Source organism: Pogoniulus pusillus, chromosome Z, assembly GCF_015220805.1.
Source record: "Pogoniulus pusillus isolate bPogPus1 chromosome Z, bPogPus1.pri, whole genome shotgun sequence".
Classification (NCBI taxonomy): domain Eukaryota; kingdom Metazoa; phylum Chordata; class Aves; order Piciformes; family Lybiidae; genus Pogoniulus; species Pogoniulus pusillus.
This window is the reverse complement of record NC_087309.1, coordinates 109,396,905-109,424,763: the sequence shown is the minus strand read 5'-3', so window position 1 is coordinate 109,424,763 and position 27,859 is coordinate 109,396,905. Positions and strand designations below refer to the sequence as shown.

Sequence of the window (27,859 nt, the reverse complement as noted above, 5' to 3'; positions counted from 1 at the left end):
GAAAGACTGTGAGTGATATTTACTTGGGCTTAAGTAAAGTCTTTGACACTGTCTCCTACACCATTCTCCTGGGGAAATGGGCTCTCGTAGCTTGGAGCACTCCACAAGGTTAAAAACTGCCTGGCTGGCCTGAAGAGTGGTGGGGAACAGAGTGGAATCCAGCTGGTGGCTGGTCTCTGCTGGCAATTTCTTGGGCTCAGTTGTCTGTAACATCTTTATCGATGATCTGGACGAGCTGATTTAGTGCAGCCTCACTATGTTTGTGGATAAAACCAAACTGAGTGTGAGAGCTGTCCTGTTCTGGGGCAGGAAGGCTCTGCAGAGAGATCTGGGTGGTCTGGATCTATGGGCTGAGGTCATTTGTATGAGGCTTAACACAGCCAGATGCCAGGTCCTATGCTTGGGTCACTGCAACCCCATGCAATGCTACATGACTGGGGGAGAGTGGCTCAAAAACTGCCCAGCAGAAGACCTGATGGTGCTGGTTGGCAGATGGCTGAACATGTGCTCAGGTGGCCAAGAAGGCCAACATCATGTGGCCAAGAAGGCAAACATCATCTTGGCCTGATCAGGAATAGTGTGTCCAGCAGGCGCTGGAAAGTGATTGTGTCTCTGTACTTGGCACTGATGGAGAGACAGTGGTAACTGGCAGCAGAAATCTCTCACTGCAGGATGAGAATCTGGACAGCAATTGGCTGTTAAGGGAACAGGATACAAGAGTTGGGGCTCTGCAGCCTGCAGAAGAGAAGGTTTCCAGGAGACCTTGGAGTGGCCTTCAAGCATCTGAAGGGGGCTACAGGAGGGCTGGGGAGAGCCTATTTGCAAGGTCCTGTAATGACAGGATAAGGAGTTGTGGGATTAAACTGGCAGAAGGGAGATAGGAAGAAGTCCTCTACAGTGGGGGTGGTGAGACACTGGGACAGGTTGCCCAGGGAGGTTGTGCCTGCTCCCTGCCTGGAGGTGTTCAAGGCCAGGTTGGATGAGGCCTTGAGTGACCTGTCTTAGTGGGAGGTGACCCTGCCTGTGGCAGGGGGTTGGAAGTTAATGAGCTTTGAGGTCACTTCCAACCTACAGCTTTCAATGATTCTACGAATGGCTGAGGGAACTGGGACTGGTTAGTCTGGAGTGGAGGAGATGGAAGGTCTCATTGCTCTCTACAACTAACTGAAATGAGGTTGTAGTGAGGTGGGTGTTGCTGTCTTCTGCCTAGTGTCAAGTGGTAGAACAAGAGGACATGGCACCAAGATGCACCAGAGGAGGTTTAGATTGGATATTAAGAAAACTTCCTTTACTGAACCAGTGGTCTGTCACTGGCACAAGTTTCCCAGGCTGGGTGGTAGAATCATGTCCCTGGAGGTGCTAGAAAACCTTGTAGACATGACACCAGAGGACGTGGTTGAATGGCCATGGCACTGTTAGGTCCATGGTCAGACTCTATGACCTGAGAGGTCTCTTCTGATCCAAACATCTCTATGATTCCAAGACTGTGTCATTTCTACCACAAGTTGCAGCAGCAATGCTCAGGGTAATCACTCTCATTAAGAAACAAAAAAAGATGTTGTGCCTAGGAACAAGTGCACCTGTCAGAGACCTCCACAGGGACAAGTTAGAAAACTCGGGGAACAGTGGCCCACAAAGACAGAACATCTTTATTGATGATCTGGATGAGGGGATTGAGTCCAGCATCAGTAAGTTTGCAGATGACACCAAGCTAGGAGCAGGTGTTGATCTGTTGGAGGGTAGGAGGGCCCTGCAGAGGGACCTGGACAGGCTGGATGGGTGGGCAGAGGCCAATGGGATGAGATTGAACAAGGCCAAGTGCAGGGTTCTGCACTGTGGCCACAACAACCCCAAGCAGCACTACAGGCTGGGGACTGAGTGGCTGGAGAGCAGCCAGGCAGAAAGGGACCTGGGGGTACTGGTAGAGAGTAGCTGAAGATGAGCCAGCAGTGTGCCCAGGTGGCCAAGAGAGCCAATGGCATCCTGGCCTGCATCAGGAACAGTGTGGCCAGTAGGACAAGGGAGGTTATTTGTCCCTGTAGGCAGCACTGATCAGGCCACACCTTGAGTACTGTGTCCAGTTCTGGGCCCCTCAATTCAAGAGAGATGCTGAGGTGCTGGAACATGTCCAGAGAAGGGCAACAAAGCTGGTGAGGGGCCTGGAACACAAACCCTATGAGGAGAGTCTGAGGGAGCTGGGGGTGTTTAGCCTGCAGAAGAGGAGGCTCAGGGCAGACCTCATTGCTGTCTACAACTACCTGAAGGGAAGTTGTAGCCAGGTGGGGGTTGGTCACTTCTGCCAGACAAGCAGCAACAGAACAAGGGGACACAGTCTCAAGTTGTGTCGGGGGAGGTCTAGGCTGGATGTTAGGAGGAAGTTCTTCCCAGAGAGAGTGATTGGCATTGGAATGGGCTGCCCAGGGAGGTGGTGGAGTCACCATTCCTGAAGGTGTTCAAGCAAAGCCTGGATGAGGCACTTAGTGCCATGGTCTGGTTGACTGGCTAGGGCTGGGTGCTAGGTTGGACTGGATGATCTTGGAGGTTTCTTCCAACCTGGCTGATTCTATGACTCTAACATGGCCTTCAGGACAGTGTTTGGATGCAGGGAGATGGTGGCCAGTGACCTGACACAGCTTGCTGAGCAGCTGGGCCAGTACAAAACATAAACAATTTAATGCAGCACCTCTTTTACTGAAAATTAATAACAAAACCTTAATAAATCAACAATTACTTATTGCTGTATTTGGGATAATAAATTCTTTAGTTTATCAGTAGCTTCTGGCTTCCATAGCATGTTCTTTGAACAGTTTGCCTTTCAGTTACATCCCCTTTCTCTCCTGAACAATAAATTAGCATTCATTTTTTTTTCTTTTAAAGGAAAAGAGGGGAAAAAGAGGATATATTACAATTTTTTTTTCTCTCCAAAGCAAACAAAAAAAAAAAAAGAAAAAAAAAGGAAAAAAAAAGCAACATATTTTGACATATATCTTAAAATAATACGAGGATAACTTTCTCCACATGTTAGATGCTATGCATAAATAATAAAGGATGTTATGTTATTTACAGTGTTATACAATAAACTAAGAGAGTCTCATATAACACATAACCCATAAAGACAGTAAATGATGAAAAACATCCAAGTATGTACAAGATGTATTTACAATAGAATAGAGAATTACAAATTATGATAATTGGCCATGTTCTTTGTCTGCCATTCTCTGCAGCATTTCATAGGTGCTTTTTTAAATTTTTTTTTTGTAGTGTTTTCTTTTGGTGTGTTTTTGTGTTTTTTTTTTTTTTTTTTTTTTTTTTTTTTTTTAAGTTTCTTACCAGAAGTAAGTCCCAGTTGATGGTTAAGTAGACACACTGCAGGGCCAAGAAGTGTTCAACAGGCTGAGAAGCATGTCCTCTGAGGTGGGGAGGGGGACATACACACAAGATTGCTATCCTGAGTGCTCAGGAAACTGCTTGCAATGTGTCTGAGGGGAGCAGGGAGATGCAGCGTTGTTGTTTGTTGTTTTGGAGATCTGGAAAGAGAAGGAGCTTTCCTATTTCCCTGATTAAAGGCAGTGATTGATCTCTTAAACCTGGGGTTACTGAGGTGGCTCAAGTGAGGACAGAGTGACTGGGCCAAGAGGAGGGAGTAGGTTTACCTCTGTTACACACCAACCTCTGCAGAATTGTGATGGTTTTCACAACAGGCAGACTGTGCCAGGTTGTGCACAGCATATTCCAGGTATGCCCCCCCTGAAGGAAGCCTTTTATTCTGGAATAATTCCTGCATATGAACACATGCACGAGGAAAGCTCTTGGCTCAAGTAATATGTCGTGGAAAGACACCAGGACAACTCTGCCATCACTGGAATACTTCCCTCCTCTTCAAAGTACATTTGTCTTTGCCATGACAGCAATGGCTCAAGGATGTTGGTACTGCCTAGCTCGGGCATCTAGATAACAAAGCAAATATCCCCAGTAGGGGAGCTGGCCTTTCCTGTAGGCACTTGCTGGCTCTGCTCTGTGTTGCTGCAGTTCTCAGTTCCTTGGCCAGCAGGAGCCTGCCAGCAGAACCTGTGGCCACGTAGATTGCCTAACTTTGGGATGCAGACTTTACTAACACAGACCACCCTCACAGTGCACCCAAGAGCAAGTCTGGAGCTGAAGGTCTGTGTCCAGCTCCCACTTCTGTGAGTGCCAAGCCAGGGCAATTCCCCTAACTTGCTGCTGCATGAATTGTGCTGTAAGGCTGGGTTCTCCCCGAAGACCTAAGGGCTTAGGCAGCCATATCCCCAATTGTATTTTCTTGTTCTTAGGTCCATGTGAAGACTCCAGCCCTAATTTCATGCTGATCCTGTAACACACTACTATATGCACTGAGGGGAGGAGAAGCAGGGACTGCACACCAGTCTGGCTTTTGAGGCATGGCAACAGCAGAGGTGTGGTATTTCCCCCTTAGACCTACACCAAGTAAACCTCACATGTACAGCTCCCCAGGTTGCAATTGCTCCTTAGGTTTATACTGGCCTTCTATAAGAACAGTGTTGCTAGCTAAATAATTTACTCCCCTTCAAGGCAAGTTCCCTTTGCTTCCTGATAATCTGTCTGGGTTATCACAGACACTTCAATGAAAATTAGCCTTCTGGGAGGCCCATACTGGAGGAGATTTGTGTCACAATCTCTACACTGCCACTAAGATGGGTGATTCTGGGGCAAGCCTCTTGCTCCTTTGCCATCCTTTTTCTGTCTTATCTACTATTTAAGATATTTACAGTATTGAGACTTCACTGATAGATTTTTTTTTTTCCCAAGTGCCTCTGGAAACTCTGCAGTGCAAAAATGAGTGGCCTGCATGAGGCAAGCCCACCTGTCCTTCTGTACTGCTGAGCTGCAGAGTTCCTCGGGAGGTGAGTGTTCTGCTGCACGGCATTGCAGATAAATAGGCATGACTAAAGGGATGGAAAATGAGTGTATATTACCTAAGATTTGTAGATAGCTTTTTTTTTTTGTTTTGGTCTGCAAAGGCAAAGTGTGTTCAGGTACATGCTAGCTGGGGGAAAAAAAAAATGGCAAGGTGGACTGAAGTCCAGACAGAATGTATTGTGACAAACTCTGCCACCTCCCATAGACCTCTGAAATAACCAGTGCCATTTCAGCCACCGTGGAGCTAAAAATATCCCTGTGCTAGTTTCCTCTCCTTTTGCTTCTCCTACCAAGATCCTGGTAGGCAACTTCATCACCATCTCCTTCCTGTGCTAAGGTCTTCTTGTTCTTTCTCTGCTGAACCTAGTGGTCAGGTAGGCTTCACCCATCTTCCTACTGCTGCGAGGTGGCTGATTTATATACAGCGAGCAACTCACTGCTTTTCATCACCCTTGCTTGACAAACAGCTTCGTTCACTAGGCTTTGCTTTTGGGTGTCAAATCCAGAGGATGCCTCGTTCAAGAAGACTCTTAAGTGCGTGCTCAACTTCATGCATGCGCTGGGTGTGTCAGTGGGAGCCTCACACACGCTGCGGGTAGCTTTTGCTGGGATTAGCACAAGCATATGCTTGAACAATTTACTGAGTCAGGGCTTTCGTTCCACGGGTTTACATATCACACAATTCCCCTGACTTATTTCTCTTCATTTAACTGGGACCAGGATGTGGCCCAAAGGATGAGTGTAGTTTGGCTGAAATCCTTTTTTCACTCTTGACATGGCTCTTATTGAGAGTCCAGTAATACCTGTAAAACATATGCTCTCATTTTCAGAATCCCTGGAGCTTGGAGAAACATTTGTTTTCCACATCAATCCTGAGTCTACGCTGTGCCAACTGAACACACAACAAAAATCAAAAGGAGACGCAGTGACCCTGACTAAACTGATGGGAATTTAGTGCAAAAGAGGCCATTTGCTTCTGTCTGAACGGATGCAATTGCTCCAGCACTGACAGCATCCCTGTCCATTACTAGTCAAAGGCTTAATTTAAGGCCATTGTTGGCTATATAAACACTGGTATCAAATAGCCATGCACATCATGAATGTAACCCACATGGTATGATTGCCTTCATAAATGGGCTTTGCACCAGACTTGCCTTTCTCACCTCTTACAATGCAACCAACAAAGGCAAGTAGAAACAAACTCCATACTTCTACTACGTCCTTCCTACTCGCCAGTATCCTATCACCTCTTCCCTGAAAGTCATTTCTGTGTCTAAAACTAACCCTTACTCCAACAGCAACTCTAACAAGGTACTGCTAGAAGCCCATGAGGGCTCTTTCTGAGGAGAAGAAAGGGGAGAAAACTGAGAGGAAACAAAAGGATAAATAATCTATTAGAAATCAACATTAAAAAATAAGAGGTGAAAACTGATTGCACTTTTATTAGTGGCATTTGTTTTCCAGCCAGATCTCTTCCTTGCTTGGTTACAGATATCTGCTATTATATTTGCCCCATTAACTTTAATATATATTTATTTTTAATTTTTTTGGGCTATTTTTAATTTTTTCCTTTTTTTTTTTTTTAATCTTTTTTTTCTCCTTTTTTTTTCCCTTTTTTTTTTTTTTTCTTTTTTTTTCTCCATTTCGATATTGGGTTCAAAGCCTCAGCTAACCTAAATCCATTTTCTAACAGATAACTAGAACAATTAATATCTGGAAAATAATGAAATGGCAGCTCCTAGTGATTACAAGCTGACCTCTGATTAATAGCATATTTGGTTTTAAAAATCACAAGGCTACTTTCTCTCTATAACATTATTTTAATGCAGATTGGCTTTTTTTTTTTTTTTGTGTTGTTGTTGCTGCTGTTGTTGTTTCATTTGTTTGTTTGTTATCCTGCTGTAATTAATAGTAGCATGCTCTTGGATCTACTATTATCCCAGTGCTCAAAGAAGCAAACCTGTTGGCTGGCAGAGAGCAGACAAAACTCATTTCACATACCGAAAGCAAATAAAACTTCTTGTAGAAGAATATATTTTGTTGTTTGTTTTGCTGTTGTGTGGTTAGGATTTTGTGTGTGTGTGTGTGTGTGTGTGCATGTGTTATTTTCCTGCCTTTTTCTGTTGATGTTGTGGTTGTTTTCCCCCTTTTTTTTCTTTGTGTGTGTTTTTCTGGTGGGGATGGGAGTGCCATAACAGGGCATTTTGATCTGGGGATTCTACAACAAGTGACCAGAGGAACTTCTGCAATTCTTGCAAATCATACATCCAGTCATTATAATGCAATGCACAAAGAAAGAAACAAAAATCCTCTCCCCCAAACCAAAACAACCCCAAACAAACAAACTAAACCCCTTCCTAAACGAACAAACAAACACTCCACACACCCCCTCCAAAAGAAGAAAAAAACCAACCCAGGACAACCAAGGGCTAGAAGGTTTTGCAAAATACTATGGGGTCAGGCATCATTGTAACTGTACACAACTTGCTCTCAACGTAACGTAACATAAAGGCACCATTGATATCTTTCCCCATATTTGAAATACTGTAAAAAATTTGCTACATATGGCACATAACACATTTGTACACAGGTATCTTTAATTTATAAAAGCTGTGGGGTTTTTGTTTTGTTTCGTTTGTTCATTTGGGGTTTTTTTGGGTTTTTGTGTATGTGTGTGTGTGTGTGGAGTTGTTTTTGTCATTGTTTTGCTTTTGTTTCGCTTTTCTTCCCCTCTCTTGTTTTTAACTATTGTCGCAATTGCTAGAATAAAATAAATGGTTTAATTTAAAGGTGGAATACTTTGTTATATAAAATAATGTTATACATGTGAAATCTATGTGTTTTGTTTTGTGGTTGTTCTGTTTTGTGGTTGTTCTGTTTTGTGGTTGTTTTGTTTTGTGGTTGTTTTGTTTTGTGGTTGTTTCATTTTGCGGTTGTTTCGTTTTGCGGTTGTTTCGTTTTGCGGTTGTTTCGTTTTGTGGTTGTTTCCTTTTGTGGTTGTTTCCTTTTGTTGTTGTTTCATTTTGTGGTTGTTTAATTTTGTGGTTGTTTTGTTGTTTCGTTTTGTTGTTTTGTTGTTTCATTTTGTTTTGCTGTTGTTTCATTTTGTTGTTGTTTAATTTTGTTGTCATTCTGTTTTGTTGTCGTTTTGTTGTTGTTTTGTTTTGTTGTTGGGGTGGGAGTTTTTTTTTTTTAATGGTTTGTTGTTGTTGGGGGTTTTTTTTGTGTTTTATACAGCAATAGGGTCTTGGTTAGCTATCACACTGGACAACCTTGCTTGCAATTCTTCCGGCGCGGAGAAGCGATTCGCCGGGCTAGTCCTGCTCTCGGCCAGCCGGTAGGCAGCGGCTGGCTCCAGGCTGGTCGCCGTGGGATTCGGTATGCTTAGGAACGGTGTCTCCTCACCTATTCTCTCATCTTCGGTTTCGGTCTCAGAGCTGCTGCTCTCGGAGCTCGTGTCGCAGTCCACCTCCACCCTGCTGGAAATGTGGCCGTTGGGCTTCGTTCTTTTGACCCTCCGGCTGTTGGTGAGTTTCTTTGGGGGCTCCTGTGCTGGTTCATACTCCTGCGTGGTCTCGTACTCCTCGTCCTCCACTATCCGCAGAGGGCTGGGAGGCAGGCTGCTGCTCTCGTGAGCGGCATTGTGGTGGAAGGAGTTGAACTGCTGGAGGTGGTGGTTGTACTTCTCGTGGAGCATCGGCGGGGTGGCCAGCAGCAGCGGTCGCTCCTCTTCGATGAAGGGGCTCACTGCCACTGACGGGACGGAGACAGCCAAGCTGGAAGCCGGCGGCGATATTTTGGAAGGGCGGGATTTGGGAGAAGTCGGAGTGTGGAAATCCACAGGTGACATGCGAGCTGGTGTGGTCATAGCAGAGACATACCTGAAGGAAAGAGAGGGGGAAAGGTTGCAAAGCGCAGGAAGCCGTGGCGAGGTGAAGGCAGCTGCTTGCGTGGGCTGGGAGGGAAGAGGCAGGGATCCCTACAGATCCTCATCATGCTCACGCAGGGCTGCAGGGCAGACTTCCCTGTTATAGAATCAGAGAATGGTTTAGGTTGGAAGGCACTTCAAAGGTCACCCACTTCCAACCTCCTGCCATAGGCAGGGACACCTCCCACTACAACAGGTTGCTCAAGCCCTCATCCAACCTGGCCTTGTTTTGGGATGCCTTGCTCCCGGGCCTGGAGGAGGTGATCCTTGAACACCGACCAGCTTTCTTGGGCCCCCTTTCCTTCCAGGGATTGTATAAATCTTAAAAAACTGGTGACTTCTGGAAATCTGGGCAAACATATTTTGAGAGCCTCAATGTCTCAGGTGAAGCCCTCAGGTCTCTTCACCTCAGAAGAGCCATGAAAATCCTGTAAATTATTTGCCAGAGTAGCCTTCTGGAATGAACCCAGGAACAGGATTCAGAGACTGGGGGAGCTGCCAGAAACAAAATGCATTTGCAAGCATTTCCTCAAAAAGAAAATGGCTGCTGCACTGCTGGCAAGGCCTGAGCAAAATACGAGGTGCACGCAAACAGACAGGGGTAAGGAGAAGAAGAAAACTGAGGGACAGTCCTCTTGGGACATCATCCTCTTCTGGCAACCAGATTGTCTGAGGCTAAAGAATAAAGTAAAGTTTGGATGAAATCTAGAGCCAGGTTCATAGGATCGTATGATCACAGGATGTTAGGGGTTGGAAGGGACCCAAAGAGATCATCGAGTCCAACCCCCCTGCCAGAGCAGGACAATACTGTCTAACACAGATCACACAGGAACACATCCAGACAGCCTTGAAAGTCTCCAGAGAAGAAGACTCCACAACCTCTCCAGGGAGCCTGTTCCAGTGCTCTGCAACATTTTTATCACTGCCATGAGTCAGAGGAGAATTTGCTGTAACTCTGAGCTTGTTACACTCGCTGGGTGCTAGCTGACTTGGCTGGTACATCACTCATCAAAGAAACATCAGGCATTGTTTGTCCTTTGGTGGGAGCAAAGGCTGACAGAGGATTGTGCTGGTTTGAGGCTAACTGGAATATTTTAATGAGAGAAGTTATGTGACTGGCTGTGAAAAGAAAGTAGTAGTGATGTCTGTAACACTCGAAGGTTCTGCTGAGGGAGGTAAAAACCAAGAAACATAAACAAAAGTCAGTCAGTTTGTCCTCTGCCAGGGCCAGCACAACTCAAATTAATCAATCTTCTTTTACGTCCTTATCTGGCTTCCCACATCTCACTCTTTGCATGTAAGAGATTCTGAGATAAAGGAGAAGGGATGGGAAGAAGGAGGGGAGTTGGTTTGGAAGCCCTCCTGGGTGGCTCTGCTGTTTGGGAGTGGGTTTGTATTTCTGCATTACTTTTAACTTGTATGCAATTGTATACAGCTGTAAATATCTGTATATATTGTGTATATGTGCTTGTAAATTGTGCCAGGCTGTAAATACAGCTTCATTCCTTAACTTCCATCCAGCTGAGTTAGCCTGGTGTATTCTTTGTGGGGTGGGAAACTCCCAAACCACCACAAGAAGATGGTCTGGCCTAGTGTTCATGGTTGCTCTGCAAAATTTGTCCCTATTCCTTCATAAGTTTCTGTGGGAAGGGGTAGTGGTCAAAGGTGATTTCTGAAAACAAAGCTCAAGTGCCAGTACAGAGTTTATCTCAAAGAAGAGGACAAAAAGTGCCAGGCTCTCAGCTGGTTTGAGCTCCCTGGAATGCTGTGAGGTCATGTGGCTTCATGCCAAAGGAGGATCTGCTTGAAACCTCTTGATAAAAGGCACAGTGCCCAGCAGGACATTTCGCACCGCTTGGCTTCGCTTCTGTTCTCATCTGAAGTGCACCCACCTGAATTCCACCTGTGTCCAAGATTACAATCTTTCTAAGCTCCAACTCTTACACAGGCCCATTGACACAAGTTGCACGGCTGTGATTGAATTAAGTTATTTAGTACTCTGACAATGATTTATTCATCCAAGTCTGCAATCACCAAAAGGAATCCAAATCCAGCTCTCTTAGCCAATCTATGACTCAGCTGCGTGTGTTACACTCAATTAAGGCAAGCTATTAGATAAACTGAGAAACCAAGACAGATCCTGAGCGGATGTGTAGTAGAGTAAATGGGCTTCACTAGAGCTACGTTGATTTGCATCATCTGAGACATGGGAGAAGGAAACACAAACCTGGATTAATGCGTGGGAATTGTAAGTGGAGTGGGAATCCAGTGTAAGTGGAGAGCAGTTAATAGTTCTGTGCATTGGATGAACAAAGTAATTATTTTTCCTTCCAAGAGTGAACTTTTCATCCCTTTCACATTTTTAAATTGCCTGAAAAACTGAAGCTGTGTTACCTCCCCAGCTGGCGCCACGTTGGACTTACACCTTCTTGACACATTGCATTTTTTGGTGTTGTGGACATGCCACAAGAACAAATCCTTTGTTGATTTCACAGTGCTCAGAGAATTAGTCCAGTAACCATTTGCTTACGTTTCCTTCTGCCTCTGATTGCCAAGCATATAGCTCTGTTTAAACGTCTTGCTTTTTATCAGTCTTCCTCTGGTTACTCTAGAGGCCATCCCATGCCTTTGAAATAAAATTCTAGCCTAAATCTGAGAATTGTTTTTCAGTAAAAAAAAAATTACTGTAGCTGATGCACTTCAGGGCAGATGCCAGGTAATGACAAACCATCTTTTTCATGGAAAAAAAATTACTTTGTTGGAAAAGTCCTGGCCAGATCTTTCTCTAATTATTCATGACTTAATAACAACTCAGGTTCTTCTGTCTTGCACTTTGTGTTCACTTGATCACATAGGATCATAGGATGTCAGGGGTTGGAAGGGACCCAAATACATCATCGAGTCCAACCCTCCTGCCACAGCAGGACCATACAATCTAGCTCGGGTTGCACAGCAACACATCCAGACAGGCCTGGAAAGGCTCCAGAGAAGGAGACTCCACAACCTCTCTGGGAAGCCTGTTCCAGTGCTCTGTGACCCTTCCAGTCAAGAAGTTCCCCCTTGTATTGAGCTGGAACCTCCTACGTTGCAGCTTCCATCCATTGCTCCTTGTCCTACCCCAGGGAACAAGTGAGCAGAGCCTGTCTCGCCTCTCTTCTGACCCTCAGCCCTCAGATATTTGTAGATATTTATCAGATCCCCTCTCAGTCTTCTATTCTCCAGACTAAACAGCCCCAGGTTTCTCAGCCTCTCCTCATCTGTATTCCAATCCCCTAATCACCCTTGTAGCCCTCCCTTAAGGCAGATCTCTGTCCCTCTTAAACTGGGAAGCCCAAAACTTGCTTTTATTTAATAAAGTATCAAGGTGGCATTTTTGAAGCAGGTGGTGGCAGAATTTCTTAGTGGCCTCCTCCTGTGGATCAATACACTGCTTTCTCCACAACCTTTGTGTCTCACAACATCCTTCAATCCTCTCACTTGCTTTTCCTAAGAAACTGATTAACCAGGCAGAGAGATCCATTTGTACTTTACCATGGGAATTTCTGACAGACCACTCTAGTGGTGAACTGCTGTCAGCTAGGAATAAACCCAGGAGAAGCATGTTTTGACTAGACTTTGAAGCACTATTGAACCCTCCAACCCTCACCAGAGAGGAGATGCACACCCTACATAGACAGCTGCGCTGTTGGGTTTCCTGTTGCGCTACCAAGCTTTGGAACTGTCTGGGAACATCAGGCTGGAATCCACAAGGTGATGCGTCCTACCTTTCGCTATGAGGAGAGTCTCGGTAGGAGTCAGGGGTCTCTCTCGCATGCCGCAGGAAGTTGCTGCCTTCCCTTGGCCCACCGATGCCATTGAGGCGGCCCCGGGGCCCCGCTGGGCTGGTGTGCCTGCTGTTCTCCATGGAGGAGCTGACCAGGACTGAGTGGCTTTCAGAGAGGATGCTTTCAGAGTGGCCGTTACTCCAGCTGGAAAGCAAGAGTCAGGAAAGGAGGAGAAGGGAGAGGAGAGTGAGAGGGTTGCTTCGGTGGCAAACGCAGGCGGGCAGAAATTTACCCAGGGGAAAGGAAGGGCTCTGTTGCTGCTCGGGATGTGCAGCTTAACCCCTGGGGTTGATAACTGAGGTTTGTGAGTAGCATGGATCCACATGCATTAAGATGATTTTGCATGTGTGGATTAAAAGGAGAGGGAAGGAGGGCTTCCCAGTCACAAGGACTGCCACTGATTTAGCAATCTGCATCTGCTAAAGCTCACTGTAATAAGTACTGGGATGCAATTCAGTCAACAAAGCTCTTTGCAAACTCCTGGAAAGATAATTATGTCAGTGACGTGACATCAAATGCTCTTAGTCTTAAAGTGAAAGCAGTATGGAGCCAGCACAGCTCTCCCTGAGTTCGGTTTTTGGTTTGTTTGCTTGTTCGTTCATTTTTTTTTTTAACACATCTTTTTAGTTTGGCAACAGCAACAGATCAGATCCTGCAGGTGCTGCTTTCCTTCCCCCTCCAGTACCTGTGGCTGGGCGTCTGGGTGACAGTCACAGAGTGATGTGTTGTTGAGGTGTAGTGGCTTGTAGAAAATGAGGTCTCTGTTTCTCGCTCAATGACATGTTCACTGGAGATTATGTTTTTTGAAACGTACTGCTGAAAGAGACCAGACAAAACCTCAGGTTTGCAAACTGCAGTTCACAGCACACTTGGCAGACCTCATTTCCAAACCCTCCTGCCTCCCTGCTGCGAGTCACAGCTTTCCCACACGTGGCGAAGCACAAACCTCGTCACTCACACACAGGCAGAAAGGACACTGATGCATTTGAGCACATCCACGCACCCCTCTGCAAGCAAATCCCATGTGAACTCTGATTAGAAGGAAATAAGTGAGGAAACTAGCAAAGATCTGTGCCCTGATCTGGCTACACATAATACACCTATTAACAAAGGAATTGAAAGTCCTGATGGATAGATACCTAGAAGGGCAGTCCCCCACTTTACTAAAGTGAGAGATGTTTTTCTCTGAGGGAGAGACAGCACTAATTGGCAGTAGAAATCTTCCACTGCAGAATAAGATTCTGGGCAGCTGTTGGCTGTTGTGAGGACAGGCTGAGAGAGTTGGGGCTCTGCAGCCTGGAGAAGAGAAGGCTTTGAGGAGACCTTGGAGTGGCCTTCCAGGATCTGAAGGGAGCTACAGGAAGGGACTGAGGAGGGACTATTGACAAGGTTTTGTAAGGACAGGATGTGGAGGAATGGGTTTAACCTGGCAGAGGGGAGATTGAAACTGGATGTTAGGAAGAAGTTCTTCACAGTGAGGGTGTTGAGACACTGGCACAGGTTGCCCAGAAGAGATGTGGATCACAGAATCACAAAATGCAATCTTTGACCTTCGATCATATTCTGTGGTTCTGTGATCCACAGCCTTCCTGGAGGTGTTCAAGGCCAGGTTGGACGAGGCCCCCTTGAGTGACCTGTTCTAGTGGGAGGTGTCCCTGCCTATGGTGGGGTGGTTGGAACTGGATGAGCTTTGAGGTCAATTCCAACCTAAACCGTTCTGTGATTCTATGATTCTATTTTCAGTGCCCACTGTTGCAGCACCAGGGCAGACCTATTTATTGGGGGATAATCTGCAGAATAAGCCAAAGCTTCCTGGTATGGGGCTGGAGGTGCAAAGTGTCCAAACACTCACACAGCTTTCATCTGCGAGTCCTGGTACAGTGCTGTTGCTGATAGGACTCTTCATTGTCGTCTGTGGGCAAGTCTGGTTTCCCTACTCTTGATAATCTGACCACAGATTTATGTATTTTGAGGGGAAACAGTGGAAGAAGAGCTCTTCTGAGATGGTGCCTTGTCCTTAACCAAGTTTGCTGGGAGCCATGTCATTGACTTAGCAGAGTTAGGGCTCACTGCTGCAACAAGCTGTCATGAGTATGGACAGTGATGGAGGAGCAGGAGAGTGGCGATGGCTCAAGGTGGCAGGGAGACTAACAGAATCTCTGGGCACCAGACTTCCCTGAGAAAGGGAGGAGAGGAGGAAGTGGCTACAGGCATTGTGAGCCCTGGGGATTTGGCCAAAAGGTTGGCTGAAGAGTGACTCTCTGCTGAGAGAGATCCTGGTGGAGTATCTGCCCAGGGCCTCTTCCTCAGCCACTGTTACTGGACACGTGAGGTCTTCAGTCAGACCTCTGTCCCTGTGTTCATGTAGTCACATTCCTGAGGTGAAGGGACTGCCAGGCCAAGGACAGAAGGAAGAGCACGAGTGGTGTGCTTGAAGAAACTGATCCCCACAGCACTTATCTCTGCTGTAGTGCCATCAGTTTCTTGGGGTTTTCTGCTGTGTTTTTCCTTGGTACAGGTGTCCCAGGTCCACAGGAGCTGCTGCAGGGCTGCAGCAAACTCTGTCTGATGAAATGTGCTCTGACTTCACTGCATTTTTTTTTTACTAAGCCCCTAACTGTTGGCTTGGGGCAGTGTGGCTGTAGAGATGCCTGGCAGAAAGGGATATGGGGGTTGTAATGACAGGCAGCTGAATATGAGCCAGCAGTGTGCCCAGGTGGCCAAGAAGGCCAATGGCATCCTGGCTGGGATTAAAAATGTTGTGGCCAGCAGGCCACACTTGGCTTTGGTGAGGCCACACCTTGAGTATTGTGCTCAGTTTTGGGCACCTCAATACAAGAGAGAGTTGGAGGTGATGGAGTGGGTCCAGAGGAGGGCAACAAAGCTGGAGAAGGGCCTGGAGAATAAATCTGATGAGGAGAGACTGAGGGTGCTGGGGATGGTTAGTATGGGGAAAAGGAGGCTGAGGGCAGACTTCATTGCTGTCTACAGCTACCTGAAGGGACATTGTGGAGAGGTTGCTGCTGGGCTCTTCTCACAGGTAACTGGAGACAGAAGAAGGGAGAATGGCCTCAAGTTGAGACTGGAGAGGTTCAGATTAGATATTAGGAAAAAGTCTTTCATGGAGAGAGAGCAGTTGGGGGGTGGAACGAGCTGCCTAGGGAGGTGGTGGAGTCACCCACCCTGGATGTGTTTTAAGGTTGTTTAGATGTGGTGCTTAGGGGTATGGTTTAAGGTGAATCCTGTAGAGTAGGGTTCTAGGTGGGACTTGGTGATCCTGAGGGGCTTTGCCAACCTGGATGTTTCTGTGATTCTGTTTCTGAGCAGAGCATGACAAAGAGGACTCAGTTTAAGAGCTGTGGGGGTGAATTTGGCTGCGGCTCTGCCAGCCTAGGCTGAAGAAAGTTGGGCAGCAAAACCTACATTCACCAGCTGGACGTTATCAGGTGGAGGGTTGGGGTGGTGGGGCCCATTGGCCAAGTTCATCACGTTGTTCCTCTCCGAGCGCAGGCTCTGCCGAAGGCGGTCGTGCAACTTCTTCCTCTGCTTCCTGTGCACAGAACACAGAAAACACCATTTTAATAGAGAAGGGGAAAGCAGCTTCATCTTTCAGCACGTTGATGATGATAACACCTTTTTATTTATTTTTTTTGCCAGCACTTTCCCCCCACTGCTGCAAGACCTCAGAGTCACCTCTGAAGACCGCGAGCCTAATTGCAGCTGGAGCGGCGAGGACCTATGGAGGAGCAGCGGTGGTGGGGAGGGGAGAAAGGATGTGTGGGAACCTCTCCAGGTGTCAGCAGGCCACAGAGGGATAAGAAAAAGGATGAGGAAGAGGGAAGCCATGTTCCATTCTCAGAAGGAGCTCTTTTCTGTACTTGGAAAGGAGGAAGTAGGGGCTTTAACCTGGCCACCTTGACACCCTCACTGCAGCCGCAGCCATGTTCCTGACAGCCCATGAAGCTCCCTTATCCGCTCAGCACGGACAGCTGAGGACTGCTGACAGCTGCTGGAAAGCACGGTGTGTGCCATGGGCTCTGTGAGATGGCAGTGCCGTGGTTTTTATGGCGCTCATCCCCTACCCCGGTGGTGTGCTCTGAGCACGTGGAGGTGCTAAAGACATGACACATGCAGGGTGAGCCTCGGGAAGCCAAAGCAAGTGAAGCATTTGTGATGTGTCTCTGGCTCTGCAGCCACCCTGGCAGCTCTGGAAGGTTTTCTTAGAGCAACACCCAGTGAACTCAAACCTGGTGATTACCAGATGGATGCCAGGGCTCCTAATCACTGAGTAGAACCATTCATCAACTACATGTGCTAAACAGCATGTTAGCTACTTCTACTATGTCTTGTCCTCAGCTGCTACTTCCTAAGTTGCTAATCCTTCCAGCCCTCCTCCAGAGACTGGTCAACGATCCAGAAGATCGTTGGAAACTGCCAGTAACAAAACTTGCGGCGCGGCAGAAGCCAGCTCGGGGAAGGCTGCGCGTAACGCACTGAACAGAACGCTGAAACAAATGCCTGGAGAAGGAGCTGTTCAATTTCAGACTTGGTTTAGCAATGCTCCCCAGCTTCATCTGATTACACTGGACAACTTCCACCATCCTGCCACAGATTCTGGGGAAATGAAGGGAGGATTCCGGCTCCAACGCACTGCAGAGTGCATACGACCTTGGCTGCAGCAAGAGTTAAAGTACACACAATTCCCTAGCCCCTACACAGAAGTGCAGACAGTTTTGGCAGGCTAGGACAGTATAAGAAATAACCATTTTCAGTCCTGTTTTGAACACAAGAGGACTATTCCACGCTTCCTAAAAGGAGGAGGGGAAGAGAAAATAATCAACATTTTGAAGCTCGATGGGCAGGGAACCTTGAAGGAGAAGAAAACATTACTTGGCACCCTGTATTTTACATATTTTTCTTTCTGCTTATGTGCCTAGACAGTGGTGGACATTTAATTCATGTCACTCCAAGCGAATGGTAAAGCAGACATGTGCTCTTGTGGCCAAGAAGGCCAATGCCATTCTGGGATTAGTAGGTCGAGAGAGGTTCCCCTGTCCCTCTCCTCTGCTCTGCTGAGGCTGCATCTGGAGTACTGTGTGCAGTTCAAGAAGGACGGGGAGCTGCTTGTGAAAGTTCAGTGCAGAGCCACAAAAATGATTAAGGAAGTTGAACATCTTTCTTACAAGAGAAGCCTGAGGGAGCTGGGGCTTTTTAACTTGGAGAGGAAGAGACTAAAGAGTGACCTCATTCATGTTGATTAGTATGCGCAGGGTGAGTGGCAGGAGGCTGGAGCCAGGCTCTGCTGGGTGGTGCCCAGTGACAGGACAAGGGGCAATGGGTGGAAGCTGAGGCATAGGAGGTTCAATGTGAACCTGAGGAAGAATTTTTTCCCTGTGAGGGTGACAGAGCACTGGAACAGGCTGCCCAGGGAGATTGTGAAGTCCCCCTCTCTGGAGATACTCAAGAATCATCTGGGTGTGTTCCTGTGTGATCTGGTGCAGGGGGGCTGGTTCAGATGGTCTTTTGAGGTCCCCTCCAGTTCCTGACATTCTATGATTCTATGACATGGCTGCTTGTCTCAGTGGGACACAGTCACTGGTCTTAGACACAAAGGTGCCTGAGGCAGATGCAGAGTGAGGTGCCAGGATGCATTGGAATGGGCTGCCCAGGGAGGTGGTGGAGACACCGTCCCTGGAGGTGTTGAAGAAAAGCCTGGATGAGGCACTTAGTGCCATGGTCTGGTTGACTGGCTAGGGCTGGGTGCTAGGTTGGAGTGGATGATCTTGGAGGTTTCTTCCAACCTGGTTGATTCTATGATTCTATGTCAGCAGCTATCCAGAGACCTGGATTGAGAAGCAAGACAGACAAAGGCTTGGCATGATTTCATAGCACAAGACTTTGAGAACCTTGTGAGTTGAGGACAACCAGGGTACTCTGACATGGTGGAGAGAGTGAGTTCTGTGTTAGGGATTCTGAATTCATCATCTATAGGTCCAAGATCTTGGGCATATACTGATGATGGTCAGAGGGTTGGAGCTGCTCTGCTGTGAGAAGAGACTGAGGGAGTTGGAGCTGTTCAGTCTGGAGAAGAGAAGGCTCCCAGGTGACCTTATTGTGGCCTTTCAGTATCTTGAAGTGGCATACAAGAGAGCAGGGGAGGGACATTTTAGGCTGTCAGGTAGTGATAGGACTGGGGGGAATAGAACAAAGCTAGAAATGGGTAGATTTAGACTGGATGTTAAAAAGAAGTTCTACACCATGAGGGTAGTGAGAGCCTGGAAGGAGCTGCCCAGGGAGGTCATGGAAGCCTCCACCCTGGAGGTGTTTAAGGCCAGGCTGGCTGAGGCTCTGGACAGCCTGATGTAGAGTGAGGTGTCTCTGCTCATGGCAGGGAGGTTGGAATTGGATAATCCTTGTGGTGTCTTCCAACCCTGACTGATTGTATATTTCTGTGATTGCCTGGGAGTCTGTTCCTAGGGAACCACATTTCTTCCCACCTTCAGTGATCAACATGCGTGCATTTTGCATACCAGCATATGTGCTGTTTGTCCTCTGGTAAAAGGATGCTAATTTAAAACAGGCATTACTCCAGGAAACTGAAAAGGAAAGCTAATCTCTTTTTTTTTTTCCCCTGAGAAGCCTTTCTCTTTATGTAAATGGCTGGCAAATAAAGCACCTCTGAATTAAGATTCAGTGTCGGAAGATACTGCCTTTGCATTGCAGCAGCAGTATCTTCTGCAAGGAGCCAAACAAATTCTAAGCCACTACATTTTATTGAGTGGTTTCTCCTAACACCATTCCAGAGTTTCTCCCACTTCCTAAGTTTTCTCCTGTTAAGAGGAAAACACTTCACAGACAGTAGTCTGGCTTCATCACTGCATTTGGGGCCACGAACCAGCAGCTCACTTGCTCTCCACCAGCTGTGCTTGAAAACCTTTCAGTTCTGACTGGCAGTGGCTGGTGACATCTAGGAGAAACTGTGACTAAGCATCCAAACCCCTGATGAATGATTCTGAGGAGGGCCTTTAAACAGGAAAACACACTTCAGGAACCTGACTTAATGTTTGCTGAAATTCCTTGCAGCATCTTGGCTGATTTGAAGTGAATGTTGGATGAGCAAAGACATTGCTGAGCTCTCTGGTTCACCAGTTGTTATTTATAAAAACAGCAATTGATGTCTCCTATGAAGAGAGACAGGGGGAGTTGGGGCTATTCAGTCTGGAGAGGAGAAGGCTCCGAGGTGACTTTATTGTGGCCTTTCAGTGTCTGAAAGGGGCTACAAGAAAGCTGTGGAGGGACTCTTTAGGCTGTCAGGTAGTGATAGGACTGGGGGGAATGGAACAAAGTTAAAAGTGGGTAGATTCAGACTGGATGTTAAAAAGAACTTCTACCCCATGAGAGTGGTGAGAGCCTGGAATGGGTTGCCCAGGGAGCTGGTGGAAGCCTCCTCCCTGGAGGTGTTTAAGGCCAGGCAGGATGAAGCTCTGGACAGCCTAATGTAGTGTGAGCGATCCCTAGCCATGGCCGGGAGGTTGGAATTGGATGATCCTGGTGGTGCCTTCCAACTCTGACTGATTCTATGATTCTTTGATTCTTTGTTACTGTTCCAGCTGTTTGCCAGTGGCATGAGTTTGTGGATGGGAGCAGCTTGTGTGTGTCTGGACTTTCACTGAGGGGGCAAATGATTTCCTTCCTGCCCTTCTTTTGACACATCCATTATTGGTGGGTCTTAACAGTGAAAACTAACAACCTGGCTGCCAATAAGGCATGGTAATAGTAAATCAGGTTCTCCCCCTTTACTCTGCTCTCCTGACCCCCCACCTGGTGTGTGCAGTTCTGGAGCCCCTGACACAAGAAGGACGTGGAACTGTTTGAGCCAGTCCAGAAGACTCCACGAAGAAGCTCAGAGGGCTGCAGCAGCTCTGCTATGAGGACAGGCTGAGAGAGTTGGGGGTCTGCAGCCTGGAGAACAGAGGGCTTCCAGGACACCTTGCAGTGGCCTTCCAGGATCTGAAGGAAGCCTACAGAAAGGCTGAGGAGGGACTATTCGCAAGGTCTTGTAGTGACAGGATGAGGGGTAATGGGTTTAGACTGGCAGAGGGGAGACTGAAACTGGATGTTAGAAAGAAGTTCCTTGCAGTGAGGGTGGTGAGACACTGGCACAGGTTGCCCAGGGAGGCTGTGGCTGCTCCCTGCCTGGAGGCGTTCAAGGCCAGGTTGGACGAGACCTTGAGAGACCTGTTGTAAGTGGGAGGTGTCCTCACCTATGCCGGGGGGTTGGAACTGGATGATCTTTGAGGTCCCTTCCAACCTAAACCATTCTCTGATACTATGATTTTATGGTGAAATTTGCTCAAGTCACATTTGAAGGGTGAGAAACTTTTCTGGTATGTGTCTTGTTATTGCACCACTGATGGACAGGCAGGATCTGCACTCATCTAGTTTGGACCAGAGCGTCTTTGGACACAGGTTTGTCTCCTTCTGGAGAAAGCCAGGTACAACCTTAAGCTCAGAGGAGTAGAGGCTACTGGGATGGTCCTGACTAACAACGACAGGTACAAAAAAGAAGAGAAAAGTTTACTTGGTTTTGCAGTAGGCCACCACACACATGATGCCAACTACTAGAAGAGCAATGCAAATGCCAGTTATGGTCAGCACCCGTTTCTGGTACAGTTCCTCAGCTTCTAGAAAGGGACAAAAACAGAGAAGGTTACGACATGGAGAAGGGCTGGGAAAAGAGCACACAGTCAACAGCTGGCATGCTACAAACCACCGCACAGATCCACCACACAGCCACATCGAAACACAGCCACCGCGCTCCGGGTAGACACATTGCAAAGGAGAACAGGGGGTTTACCCCATCAGCTCTTAACACCGTGCTGAGGGGGAGCCACCCTCCACAAAACAACAATCAAAGAGTGATTGTGCTTTTTTTTTTTTTTTTTTTTTTTTTTTTTTTTAAGTCGGTGAAAACAACATCAAAGAAAACAAAACTCCACAAGTAACAAAACTCTCAGCGTGTGCTGGAAACAAACAAACAAACCAACCAACCAGAACAAAACAAAACAAAACAAAACAAACCAACCCACAATGCACTAAGGTAATAACATCAACTTGCAAATGCTTTGGAAGGTTTACTCTGCAAAGACATCTGGACTGAAAGGCCAATTTTATTGGTCTGGAGAGAAATTTCTCTTCTTTGTGTCTTGGTTAACTGACTGTTTTTATATGCCATTTCCCACTGCTCACCCCCCTATTAGTTTTGTATCTCAGTTGTCTTTGCAGGAGAGATTTCCAAATAACTCTTATACATTCGAGAGATGAGCTTGGCTTGCAGTTATACCACCAACAGAACTGAAGACAGATTTTGGAGCTCTGGTCATAATAATTCAGACTTTTTCTCCAGTGCTCCTTCGAAAAACACAGCAGCAGCAACCAGTGATGCCTTGTATCAGAGAAATGTGGCTCAGAGAGTGGCAGCTTGCTCAGTGATGACCACTTGCTGCCAATCTTGTTCATCATGGATGTTTCAATACCATACAGACACCAGCAGCACTGCTGAGTGAAGCCACCCATGTATCCCTTTGCTCATGCTTGGCAGTGAGCACTGCTGCATGTTATACCAGGGCCATGTTATACATGAAAACAGAGGCAATGCCTTTTTGTGGTTGCAAATCCACATATGGATTTTAGGGACAATAAAAGGGTTTCTAGCTCTTCCCAAGCCTCAGTTTTGATTAGGTAGACAGTGCAGAAAACTTGCCCTGGAAGATCCAGGCTGGAGAGTGGTCTAAGATCAGGCTGCAGTATTGGGGACAGTCAGAATACACCAGCAGGTGATTAAAAATAAATGCACTGATGAAAGCAGCACAGATCTGCATTACCACTGGGATAAGTGCCAACATTAGTTTTGAAGGGATGAACCTCCATGAACATGAGAGGTCTGTGGGCCAATTCACTGGAACGTCTAGAGATGCACAGCAGACCCTTTCAAGTGCCATGGTCACCTACCCAAGCTCAGGCACTTCTGCCCTGCCATAAGTGCCATAAGTGCCAGTTCAGGAGAATATGCTTCAGTGCAATTCCTCTGCTTACCAAATTCAGCTGCTTCATGCAAAGGCCAAACATTCCATGCACAAAGACACAGGGAAATGGAAATATTAATTTCTCTGATACAATGCACCTCACCAAGGAACGAAATTTGCCCTACAAGCCAAACACATTGTAAACAAAAAAAAAAAAAAAAAAAAAAAAAATGCCAGCAAACCAATCATGAGCACTGTCAGACAAAATTAATAGCACTGATTATTAACAACAGGGGAGAAAGGTGGGGAAGAAGTGAGTTTGGTAAAACTAGGATGCTGCAAAAATGTATTAAAGGAAACAAAAATGTAACTCCAATAACTGAAAGTCAAAAGGAAGAACAAAAAAAAAAAAAACAACAAAAAAAAGGAAAAGAAGAAAGGGTTGAAACTCCAGATCAAACCAGGACAAAAAAAAAAGGAGAAGAGGAAGGTAAAATACAGGGAGAGACAAGGTTAAAAGGTTGAGAAATCAACTGCAAGCCTGGCGCAGCATGCTTGAAAGTGGATAGAAACAGAGTAAAGAAATGCTTGGGGACAGAAAAGGGGAGGAGGAAAAAAAAACAAACACCACAAAACCAAACAAAAATGATAATTAAAAAAAAAAAAAAGGCTGAAGCAGAATGTGAAGGGATTTCTCATACAGCATAACTCCTCACCTAGGCTAGTTAGTGGCGCTTGATGCTCTTCTCATTTTTGCCCCTTCTGAAAGCGCTTATTAGTTAGCCATGGAAATGGTGTATGACAAGGATGTCACAGGAAACAGGAGGATTGTGCTAAGCAGTTTAGGGGCAAATGTGAAATGCTTCCAATTATTATTTATTATTGTTAATAATTTTTCTTGGTCATGCTATCAGCTGTTAGCTCGTGAAAGCAAAATTAATGGCATTTGGACCTGTTTTTCTTGCAGGGGAAGGGAGAGGGAAAAGGAGATTAATTAACAGTGGAAATTCTGCTTAGTTGTTTATACTCGAGGGGTTGCACATAGTCCAGGAGGTTTACTCCAGCCTGAGGCTGTTGCAAAGGAGCTGGGTGGGTGTCTGGCTGACAATGGTCTTGCTAAAAGGCTGCCAGTGTATTGAGGCTTGGCACTGGTGGGTTGGACACTTCTGTGCTCTTCACCCACCACAGAGCACAGTGGAGGGTGTGGACAAGGAGCAGGGCTGTGAGTGCAGCCCTGAGCAGTGCTCCTTGAGCTGGGCATGTCTTCTAGGACTGTAGGTCTCAAGGGGCACGGAGAGGTGAACCCCCTGGTCTGCTTTCATTGCCTGAATTCCCTCTCATGCCTTTCGAAATCAGGCCCTTGTGATGATTCAGTGTGATAGGGTGCTTGAGAGTGGTGGCACCACCATGATGCCTCTCAAGCCATGTGGAGAACGGCTGCTGGAAAGGCACAGGTGTTCAGACATGCCTTGGCCAGCAAACCAGCAAGCTCCCATGTAAACTTGGTGGTGTTTCTGGCTGACAAGTTCTCTGACAGCAGGGTCCAGCTATCAGGAGGTGCTGCGGGCAGCAGGGGAAGCTGGTGGCTTGGGACAGGGTAGGAATCTTCACCAGGGCTCTGCAGGAGGCCTGCTGCCACAAGGACAAGCCTTAGCCCTCCTGTATGAGGCCAGAAGGGGTTTGCAAAGCAGGGATGGAACTGCTGTGGGCTGTTTTCAGTTGTACCAGCCCTTGCCCAAAGCTGCTTGCTCTCTCTGTCTCTCTGGTGTTAACATCTACTGAGACAAAATCAATGTGAGACTTACATCAAAAGCAAGTGAGTTCCTCTAGCCATGGCCTTTTGATAATGCACATTTTGCATTTAATTTCACACCATCCTATTTTTTATATTATATATATAATACATATATCTATATAATATAATACAATATATATAGTTGATGCTACAAATGATCTTACATTTGCCCTGCTTTAATTTTTTTTTCCTTCCTTTTCCAATTTCTGGGGCTTTCCAAAGCAATTTAATTCCAAGAGGTGGCTCCACTGATGGAATTTCATGTTAAAAAAAAGCAAACTTTGCATGTTGTTTGGGTTTTTTTTAAAGGATTTTAATTTATTTCCTCCTATGTTAACATAGTCATGCACCTTTCATCATAAACTAACACTTGAGAGTGAGAATTAACATGACTGTATAGAGTTCTGCAGCCCCCAACACAAGAAGGACATGGAACAGTTGGAGCCAGTCCAGAGGAGGCCATAGAGATGTTCAGAGGGCTGCAGCAGCTCTGCTATGAGGACAGGCTATGAGAGTTTGGGCTCTGCAGCCTGGAGAACAGAGGGCTTCCAGGACACCTTGCAGTGGCCTTCCAGGATCTGAAGGAAGCCTATAGGAAGGCTGAGGAGGGACTATTTGCAAGGTCTTGTAGTGACAGGATGAGGAGTAATGGGTTTAGACTGGCAGAGGGGAGACTGAAACTGGATGTTAGGAAGAAGTTCTTTGCAGTGAGGGTGGTGAGACACTGGCACAGGTTGCCCAGGGAGGTTGTGGCTGCTCCCTGCCTGGAGGCATTCAAGGCCAGGTTGGATGAGGACTTGAGTGGCCTGTTCTAGTGGGTCGTGTCCTCACCTATGTCGGAGGGTTTGGAACTGGATGATCTTTGAGATCCCTTCCAACCTAAAACCATTCTATGCTTCTGTAATAATAACAACAATGACAAAGTGGGTTGTGTGAAATTTGGACTTACCCTGGGCTGCCTGCGGCTCAAAACTTAAGCTAATGACCTTTTGTGGGGGTATTTTTAATAAGAAACACCAACTAAAACTTTGTGAAAGGAAACTTGTTCTTGTTCTTCTTAGTTGCTGATTTTTTTTAGGAGATTCCCCAAACTAAAACTGGCCTGAACTCCAAGTCAGCCTCTTTGAGAAACACATTATGTGTACACCTCATTACTGAATGTTAGCCAGACAAATGCAGTCTACTCATGAAGGAGGTCTTAGAAAACCTGTTCCTATCCTGCTTACACTGAAATACTGCCAATGGTTGGGTACAACGTGAGCCTGGGTCTCAAAGTACTGAACACATTAGCTAACTTGAGGATACAAAGTCCAGTTTTAAAGCTTTGCTTAAGTTCTTCAGCTTTCAATTCCACTCCTGATTTGCAGTCATAGAAATGAATGTATCTGTGCATAACATTTACATGCACATGTCTATGCCTCTGAGTGACATAAGTGGCTGTGGCTTGGGCATAAAACTTGGAAGCCAGAGTTCAAGATTGTGAATGTGCAAAGTTTTAAGTGAATCTATCAGCTTCTCTCTCTCTTTTTATTTTCTTTTTTAAGGATTAGTTAAGTATTTTTTGCTTAATGCTTACAATGTTTCCAACACCTGGCAACCTAAGAAGTACTTAGCCAAACCCATATGTCAAAACTACACAGCAGAAGAATGAATGCATTTGTGTTATGATTTCTTCAGTAACTCCTACAACTCCTTACATCTGGAATACTCTATTACTATTATCATTTTAGTGAGCTGATCTCTGCAAACACTCTACAAGGACTGATGTTATAGCTGTATGATCCCTTCTAAAGCATAAAGAAATTGGTTAGGAATTGAAAAGGGAAGGTGGATAAAAAAACAAACAAACAAACAAAACAACAACCAAAACAAAAACAAACAAAAAGAAAAACAAAACAACAACCAAAAAAACCACAAAAAAAACCCTCCAAACCAAAAACAAACAACCAGGTTTATCTCTCAGGCTTCTAAAATCTGCAGGCTAAAAGGAATGATTGGTCCATACCCATAAATTCAATCCCAAGATGCTCTGCCAATGCAGAAAGTTGTCACAAAACAAAAAACAAAAACAAAACAAAACAAAAAACAAAAACCAAACAACAAACAAACAAAGAAACAAACAAAAAAAAGGAGAAAAAGGAAAAAAGTTTCAGAAAAGAGCAATACACTGTACTCAAAAATATATCACAAATGAGAATTAGGGCTGTTCTGCCTGCACATTAAACAGGATAAAGGGGACATGTGGGTAGATGGGCACTGTGTTTCTGTAAGCTAAAGGACCAGACCTTCTGCTAGGGTTACACACCAGAGTAGGTATGGGGGACCTGAACAGCCACAGTGCAGGGAAGGCAGCAGGCACCATTAACCCTTAAATATCTTACTGAGGTGACAGGGTCTGTGGCTAGAGCATGCCCTGTGAAATGGCAGTTTGTTTTCAGATGGGCCCATGAGAGCCTAGGGATGTTCACAGCGAGTGGCATACCTCTGCAAATGGATTGTGCATTGCCCTCTCTTCTAGCCCTACTCCTGTCCCTGCTGTGCAGCTCCTTGCTCTTGCTCTTTGTGACCTGGAAGTGGATGGAACTGTTTGTTTAGCCTCTCCTGGCTTTGCAAACTAACTTGCAGAAGGGACTCTTCATTTCTGGAAAACGAGGAGCCATCCTCTTTTCCCCTGCCTTTGGGATGCACTGCCTCAGCAGAACCATCTGCTGGCCAGCTGGATGCACCCTGGGGTGCAGGGGGCTGAAGCTATTTACACGGATCGCATGCCTAAATTAGCACCCTCAGGCTCCAGCAGCTGAGGGTGAGAAGGAACACAGGTTTCCCCCCTGCATGCACCATAGGAGACCTGTCCCGTGGGGCCAGTGCCATAACTGTGGCACCTCTCACTTCTTTGTCCTCCTGTGAAATTTAAATCCCATCCCAATCTTCTGACCAAATGAATTTTTTATGTGGCTTGCACACATGGTGGGGGATGGGGGGATGCCAATTCTTTTCCTGCCAATCAGTAACATTTTAAGGGTTAAGTGAGTTGGAATTCATCCAGCCCTCTTCCTTAAGAGCTAATATTACATGCCTGCATAAACACTGCCAACACATTAGTTGCATAGAAAGGTTGGTTAAGTCTTCAATAAAATAAATGACATGCCCATGCATAGACATTGCTGCATTTACACTTGCTTATAGGTAAAAACATCTAGCCTGGGTGTAACTTGATTTTAGAGGAGGTAATTCATATCATGCAGTTTCTATTTCAAGTAATCCAGTGGGAAGCTGGCACTTAAAATAGGGCTATATCAATGCCTGAAACCCTGACAAGAAGACATGCTGAAGAAACATGCACTGCTTGTTCAAACCCCAGGTGCCATGT

General features: G+C 46.1%; 1 protein-coding gene across 5 annotated transcripts in view; it reads right to left on the bottom strand.

The window, feature by feature from the left end:
- Positions 1–2,670: 2,670 nt before the first annotated feature.
- Positions 2,671–27,859, bottom strand: part of NRG1 (neuregulin 1) — a 359,963-nt gene continuing 334,774 nt past the window's right edge. For 4 of the 5 annotated variants that reach the window (XM_064140101.1, XM_064140102.1, XM_064140104.1 and 1 more), the window contains 6 exons: positions 26,495–26,518; positions 21,251–21,353; positions 16,093–16,219; positions 13,355–13,485; positions 12,610–12,813; positions 2,671–8,798 (listed from right to left, as the gene is read on the bottom strand). In XM_064140101.1, coding sequence (XP_063996171.1) covers positions 8,147–8,798; positions 12,610–12,813; positions 13,355–13,485; positions 16,093–16,219; positions 21,251–21,353; positions 26,495–26,518 — 1,241 coding nt within the window. In that variant the 3' untranslated portion in view covers positions 2,671–8,146. The remainder of the gene's footprint in view (positions 8,799–12,609; positions 12,814–13,354; positions 13,486–16,092; positions 16,220–21,250; positions 21,354–26,494; positions 26,519–27,859) is intronic. The other variant, XM_064140105.1, reaches the window with a different exon arrangement.